Below are 8,142 nucleotides of genomic sequence, written 5' to 3' on the forward strand. Positions count from 1 at the left end.
GTAAATGGGGACATGCAGGTAAGCATCCTTGATGTCCAGGGATACCATGTAATCGCCCTCGTCCAGGCTTGCAATAACCGCCCTGAGCGATTCCATCTTGAACTTGAATTTTTTTATGTATGTGTTCAAGGATTTCAAATTTAAAATGGGTCTCACCGAACCGTCCGGTTTCGGCACCACAAATAGTGTGGAATAGTAACCCCGGCCTTGTTGAAGTAGGGGTACCTTGATTATCACCTGCTGGGAATACAGCTTGTGAATCGCTGCTAGCACCGCCTCCCTGTCTGAGGGAGCAATCGGCAAGGCGGATTTTAGGAAACGGCGGGGTGGAGTCGCCTCGGGGTGGACAGCAGAAGGCAGGGTTTCCTCCCTATTCTGAGCATATCTCACTTCTATTTTTAGTACCCTCTCATCCAGATGCGAGACCACTCTCTGCAATGCTCACAGCAACAGAGAATCTGCGCTAGAAACTGGACAGCAGAAGTACCTTGTTGCTCACTACTCATTACACTCTCTCATTTGTGTCCTAGTGTTTATTACTGCCATATTTCAGCAGCAACGCCCAATCTCATCCGACCTTGGAAGCTAAGCGCTGATAAGCCTGATCAGTACCTAGTAGGGTGACCTCTTGGGAATATCAAGTGCAGTAAGATTGTGACCTCTGATCACAAACAGCAGAAGTGTTAGAGCAACTTCTGAAACTTACCTATTCCTTATCCAACTTTCCCGCAAATCTTCTATTTATCTACAATTGGCTTTGCCTTTAGGCTTATTTATCAATGCTCTTTTGTATCTTTAATAATCATACTTTTCTCTTAAATGCTTTGTTATCTATAAGGATCTAGCCTTTTAGCAAACAGAATCTCTACCAGGTGATTACCCTCAGTCATTTGACATTTCAATTATGAACCTTTGTGCCTCTCATCTATTCTCATGAGGTTTTAGACTAGGTGCTTACCTACAATTATCACTGCGGTGATTATATGTACATATCATTTACCTCTACTCCAATTTTGAATTTTGATTAACTCAGGCACCTTAATAATATTCATTTTTTGTAATTTTTTATGTTTTTCAGTATATTTTTCACCACAGGTGCCCATAATTTTGTATCAGGCTTATCCTGATTTCTGTCAATATATATGTTTACTTTGTGTTCTTGAACATTTTTTTTGTATCAAACTCCTCATTACTTTTATTCGTTATTAATTAAATGTTAAGTTTTAATAAACTTATTTCAAATTTCTAAGCGTGCCCCAACACAGAGTCTTTCTTTTTTCTTCTCTTTGCTTAACCATTACTGACTCTGGGAGCACCACCAACTCAAATAATTATTTAGATGTCTTCACTAAGAATCTTTAAATTTAAACTTAGTATCGTTGGTCATTCCCTGAACAGTTTTCTACAATCTGTGTATTAATCTATGTTCATCATTACCACATTTTTCCTGTGCGGAACCAAACCAAATTTCTGTTAACTATGGTCAATTGTTAGCAGGATCGTGTCTCTGTCTAACGTGTCAATATCTTCTGACAGTTTATCTGACCACGCAGCGGCAGCACTGCACATCCATGCTGACGCAATAGCTGGTCTGAGTATAATGCCTGAGTGTGTATATACAGACTTCAGGATCGCCTCCTGCTTTCTATCAACAGGTTCCTTAAGGGCGGCCGTATCCTGGGACGGTAGTGCCACCTTTTTAGACAAACGTGTGAGCGCTTTATCCACCTTCGGGGGTGTTTCCCAACGTAACCTATCCTCTGGCGGGAAAGGGAACGCCATTAGTAGCTTCTTAGGAATTACCAATTTCTTATCAGGGGAAGCCCACGCTTCTTCACACACTTCATTTAATTCATCTGACGGGGGAAAAACTACAGGTAGTTTTTTCTCCCCAAACATAATACCCTTTTTTGTGGTACCTGGATGTAAATCAGAAATATTTAACACCTCTTTCATTGCCTCAATCATGCAGTGAATGGCCTTAACGGGCATTAAATTTGACTCATCGTCGTCGACACTGGTGTCAGTATCCGTGTCGACATCTACTTGTGCCACCTGAGATAGCGGGCGTTTCAGAGCGCCTGATGACTTTTGAGACACCTGGACAGGCACGAGCTGAAGACTCGGCTGTCCCACAGTCGGCATGTCGTCAAATTTTTTATGTAAGGAGTCTATACGTGCACTCATTTCCTGCCATAATACCATCCACTCAGGTGTCTGACCCCCAGGGGGTGACATCCCTGCTAAAGGCATCTGCTCCCCCTCCACATCATTATCCTCCTCAAACATGTCGACACAGCCGTACCGACACACTCCACACACACAGGGAATGCTCCAACAGAGGACAGGACCCACAAAAACCCTTTGGGGGACAGAGTAAGAGTATGCCAGCACACACCAGAGCGCTATATATATATACAGGGACTAACTGAGTTATGTCCCTAATAGCTGCTTTTCAATATAATATACTGTATACAGTGCCAATTTTAATGCCCCCCCTCTCTTTTCCCTCTTACTGTACTGTAGAATTGCAGGGAAGAGCCAGGGAGCTTCCTTCCAGCCGAGCTGTGAGGGAAAAATGGCGCCAGTGTGCTGAGGAGATAGGCTCCGCCCCTTTTTCGCGGCGTATTCTCCCGCTTTTTATGGGATTCTGGCAGGGGTATTTACCTCATATATAGCCCCAGGGGCTATATATTGAGGTATTTTAGCCAGCCAAGGTGTTTTTATTGCTGCCTCAGGGCGCCCCCCCCAGCGCCCTGCACCCTCAGTGACCGGAGTGTGAAGTGTGTATGAGGAGCAATGGCGCACAGCTGCAGTGCTGTGCGCTACCTTGGTGAAGACAGGATGTCTTCATGACGCCGATTTTCCGGACCATCTTCTTGCTTCTGGCTCTGTAAGGGGGACGGCGGCGCGGCTCCGGGACCGAACATCAAGGCTGGGCCTGCGGTCGATCCCTCTGGAGCTAATGGTGTCCAGTAGCCTAAGAAGCCCAATCCGGCTGCAAGCAGGCGAGTTCGCTTCTTCTCCCCTTAGTCCCTTGCTGCAGTGAGCCTGTTGCCAGCAGGTCTCACTGAAAATAACAAATTCTAAGACTATAACTTTCTAAGAGCTCAGGAGAGCCCCTAGTGTGCATCCAACCTCGGCCGGGCACGAAATCTAACTGAGGCTTGGAGGAGGGTCATAGTGGGAGGAGCCAGTGCACACCAGGTAGTCTAAGATCTTTCTAGAGTGCCCAGCCTCCTTCGGAGCCCGCTATTCCCCATGGTCCTTACGGAGTTCCCAGCATCCACTAGGACGTCAGAGAAAAATCCCTTCTTAGTGGGTACCTGCGTCACAAAGGCAAGCTACTGTCCAAATGTCCTTATGGTTCTAAGCAGAGATAAAAGTAAAGAAGTGAGCCAGTGGAGAAGTTGCCCATTGCAACCAATCAGCTGCTCTGTATAATTTTATAGTATGCAAATTATAAATGATTCGTCAATGCTGATTGGTTGCCATGGGTAACTTCTCCACTGGCTCACTTCTCCACTTTTATCACTGCTTAGTACATGTCCCCCTTAGTTCACTACCCCTTCTCACCCCCCATGTTGATGGGGGCTGAACTTGGACTGAAACGGCATCGGGAGTGTCACTATTCATCTCAGTGACCCGGAAAACTGTGTATTTTTACATGTCACCCCCTTCTTACCACCACCCCTAGGGGTGTCTTACCCCCACAGTATTTTTTTCCAGATTGTAAGTCATATGTGTACCAAGTTTGGTGTACATTGCTCCAGGCATTCCAGAGTTATGCTGGAACATATATACACACACATATACATCCGTTTATATATATATATATATATAGATTATATAAGTGATTATGTAGATATACAGGGATGAGCAAATATATTTAAAACATGGGATGTTTAACTGATCTAATGCAATAATGTAACCATACATACTTCTTTACAATATATTTTTCTTTGAATTGTCACTTGTTAAACCATTTTAATTTTCTGTAATTTCATGACAAAGTATTTAGATATATTATTATATCATTGAGGAATTTTAGTCAAGAACTCCAAATAATATATGCAGGATATAATAATAATAATAATAATTATTATTATTATTATTATTATTATTATTACTTAAAGGGGAACTCCAATTCTATTGTTCTACACAGCATATCTCTTGTATTTACTAATTGCAACAAAAATAAACGACCCTAGCTGCGCATCAGAATTCTCTGAAGGCGGAGTTACTCTTTAATTCCTTTTTCGATGAATTAACAAGCTTATTTGATATATACAATAAGTTTCATATAAAATATTCCCCCATTTCCAAGTACTAATACAACAGACCTTTGCAGTGTGCACTTCCCTCCAGTTTGTAGGTCTGGAAAAAGCAAAGAAGGCAGGAGCTGCCGCTGAGAATTTCCAGGAATTAATCCAGGAACATAACATCCAGAAAAGAACGGATCTCTTCATATCCATGTCCGAGGATGGGTACAGCGTCAGGATCTGCACTGGACACTGAGTTATGGAATAAAGAAATAAAAATCTCAAGAACATCTTTTTATATTGAAGACGTGTTTATGAAGACGCAGACTGGATGATTCATGTCTGAATGCGCAGCATAATTACAAAGCTAGCGTGGTAAATAATGAAGTAAAACAATAATTGCAGCTGGTAACATAATAACATGCTCTTATGAGGAAACCTGTGAAATAACAGGGGTATGGTTCGTTAGATAGACACAATTTAGGTCGACAGTCATTAGGTCGACCATGGAAGGTCGACATGCATTAGGTCGACAGGGGCAATAGGTCGACATGGCCATTAGGTCGACATGTACTAGGTCAACAGGTCAAAAGGTCGACATGATGTTTTGGACTGTTTTTGGTGTCGTTTTCTCCGTAAAGTGACGGGGAACCCAAATTAGTGCACCGTGTCCCCTCGCATGGTGAGCGGCTCCGCTACCGCTTTGCTCGGCACAGATTACCATTCCAATTGTAGTCCACGTGGATCGTTAAGTATGAAAAAAAATCCCAAAAATTATTTTGTTTAAAAAAACCTCATGTTGACCTTTTGACCTGTCGACCTAGTACATGTCGACCTAACGGCCATGTCAACCTAATGCATGTTGGCCTAATGGCATTTATTGACCTTCAGTGGTCGACCTAATAAGTGTCGACCTAACGACCGTAACCCAAATAACAGTATGACTTTTAGGCAACCAAGCTCACACTTCAATCCATCCAAGTTACTGTTCCTGCAACAATTAAAACATCTCAAAGTTGTAATAAGAACATTTGTTGCCAATGATATATACTATGTACAGATAGAACACAGGAGTATGTATGGAGTTAAAACAACCCTTGATGTTAGAGAGTCCGGGCCCGGGACCAGTGGCGCACCCAGGGGGGGTTTCCGAGCACCCAGAAACCCCCCTCCACTAAAAAAAAAAAAAATTTTTTTTTTTTTTAGCTGCATGAGTATTATTAATGGCTGTCTAGCGTCCTCTGCAGCCTGCTGTCTTCCTGGTGGCACTTGTAAGTGCAATAAAAGTTTACTTTACTTTAATTATAGTAGATATATATCCATGTGCATACATATATACACATGTATATACATACATACATATAAACACACACACACATATGATATATACACATGTGTATATATACGTGTACTGTATGTGTGTGTGTATATATATATATATATACATGTTTAATATGCTATGTATATGTGCATATGTATGTGTGTGTGTATATATATATATATATATATATGCACACACGGTATATATATGGGGTGGTCTTCAGTATGTTACTGACGGGATCCCGGCGCACAGTATACCGGCGCCGGGATCCCGACAGCCGGCATACCGACAATTGTTCTCACTCGTGGGGGTCCAAGACCCCCCTGGAGGAAGAATAAAATAGTGTGGCGCGCATAGCGCGCCACCGTGCCCGTAGCGTGGCGAGCGCAGTGAGGCCACAAGGAGCTCATTTGCGCTCGCCACACTGTCGGTAAGCCGGCGGTCAGGCTCCCGGCGCCGTTATGCTGGTTGCCGGGAGCCTGTCCGCCGGCATAGCATAGTGAACCCTATATATGTGTAGATATGTATATGTATATATATACACACACACAGACACACTAGTTTTACGGACCCAGCATATACTGGGTCACCTCAGTCCCCACCCCCGTGATTGGCTCCACCCAGTTCTGGAAACCCCCCCATGCAAATCCTGCGTTTGCCACTGGGGACAGCTGTGCCTGCAGCACTCCCCTGATGGCGGGCCTGCCCTCCCCGCTCAGTGTGTGCAGACTCTGGGAGTACGAGCAGGTCCGTCGCATGATGTCATGACGCGCATGGCGGCCGCCGCACCCGCAGTTCTCCTCTGGGAATGGAACTTGTAAAAAAGTTGTACCCAATCAGATACCTTTTTACAATGGCAACCAGGCAGCTATAAATGTATTGACTGCAAACTCAGTATTACTGGTAAAACGTTCCCACATCCACAGCAGTCCAAAGTGTATCCTATAAAGCACGTCTTAATGTGCCAAACGACACATGTCATTTATACCATCACATGACTATGCGGCCTCACATATGTGGGTAAAATCATTAGGACAGCATGAACAAGAATGGCTCTTCATCGATCTGCACTAAAAGTAGAGATGTGTGGTGGGCACTTTTCGTGTTTTGGTTTTGGATCTGGATCCCCGCTCATGTTTTTGGTCTGGATAGGTTTTGCCAAAACCACCCTTTCGGGTTTTGGTTTTGGATCTGGATGATTTTTGAAAAACATAAAAACAGCTAAAATCATAGAATTTGGGGGTAATTTTGATCCTACGGTATTATTAACCTCAATAACATTTAATTTCCACTCATTTCCAGTCTATTCTGAACACCTCACAATATTGTTTTTAGGCCTAAAAGTTGCACCGAGGTTGCTGGGTGACTAAACTAAGCAGCACAAACACCTGGCCCATCTAGGAGTAGCACTGCAGTGGCAGACAGGATGGCACTTTTCAAAAACTGGGCCCCAAACAGCACATCATGCAAACAAGTAAAAGAGGTGCAATGAGGTAGCTGTATGACTAAGCTAAGCGACACAAGTGTGCGGCACAAACACCTGGCCCATCTAGGAGTGGCACTGCAGTGGTACACAGGATGGCACTTAAAAATACTATGCCCCAAACAGCACATCATGCAAAGAAGTAAAAGAGGAGCAATGAGGTTGCTGGATGACTAAGCTAAGCGACACAAGTGTGCAGCACAAACCCCTGGCCCATCTAGGAGTAGCACCGCAGTGGCAGACAGGATGGCACTTTTCAAAAACTGGGACCCAAACAGCACATCATGCAAAGAAGTAAAAGAGGAGCAATGAGGTAGCTGTATGACTAAGCTAAGCGACACAAGTGTGCAGCACAAACACCTGCCCATCTAGGAGTAGCACTGCAGTGGCAGACAGGATGGCACTTTTCAAAAACTGGTCCCTAAACAGCACATCATGCAAAGAAGTAAAAGAGGAGCAATGAGGTAGCTGTATGACTAAGCTAAGCGACACAAGTGTGTGGCACAAACACCTGGCCCATCTAGGAGTGGCACTGCAGTGGCAGACAGGATGGCACTTAAAAATACTAGGCCCCAAACAGCACATCATGCAAAGAAGTAAAAGAGGTGCAATGAGGTAGCTGTATGACTAAGCTAAGCAACACAAGTGTGCAGCACAAACACCTGGCCTATCTAGGAGTAGCACTGTAGGGGCACACAGGATGGCACTTTTCAAAAACTAGGCCCCAAAAAGCACATGATGCAAAGAATTAAAAGAGGAGCAATGAGGTTGCTGGATGACTAAGCTAAGCGACACAAGTGTGCGGCACAAACACCTGGCCCATCTAGGAGTAGCACTGCAGTGGCACACAGGATGCCACTTTTCAAAAACTAGGCCCCAAACAGCACATCATGCAAAGAAGTAAAAGAGGAGCAATGAGGTTGCTGTATGACTAAGCTAAGCGACACAAGTGTGCGGCACAAACACCTGCCCATCTAGGAGTAGCACTGCAGTGGCAGACAGGATGGCACTTTTCAAAAACTGGGCCCCAAACAGCACATCATGCAAAGAAGTAAAAGAGGTGCAATGAGGTAGCT

The 8,142-nt window shown here is 44.1% G+C and overlaps 1 protein-coding gene and 1 pseudogene across 1 annotated transcript in view; one reads left to right on the top strand and one right to left on the bottom strand.

Moving 5' to 3' along the window:
• The window catches only part of MMP20 (matrix metallopeptidase 20), a 182,114-nt gene extending 177,639 nt beyond the window's left edge, over window positions 1–4,475 (bottom strand). The window contains 1 exon segment of the mRNA XM_063950674.1: window positions 4,344–4,475. Within this exon segment, the coding sequence (XP_063806744.1) occupies window positions 4,344–4,475 (132 nt within the window).
• LOC135052759 (5S ribosomal RNA) lies at window positions 535–653 on the top strand (annotated as a pseudogene).
• Window positions 4,476–8,142: the final 3,667 nt, after the last annotated feature.

Source organism: Pseudophryne corroboree, chromosome 2 (genome assembly GCF_028390025.1).
Source record: "Pseudophryne corroboree isolate aPseCor3 chromosome 2, aPseCor3.hap2, whole genome shotgun sequence".
Taxonomy (NCBI): domain Eukaryota; kingdom Metazoa; phylum Chordata; class Amphibia; order Anura; family Myobatrachidae; genus Pseudophryne; species Pseudophryne corroboree.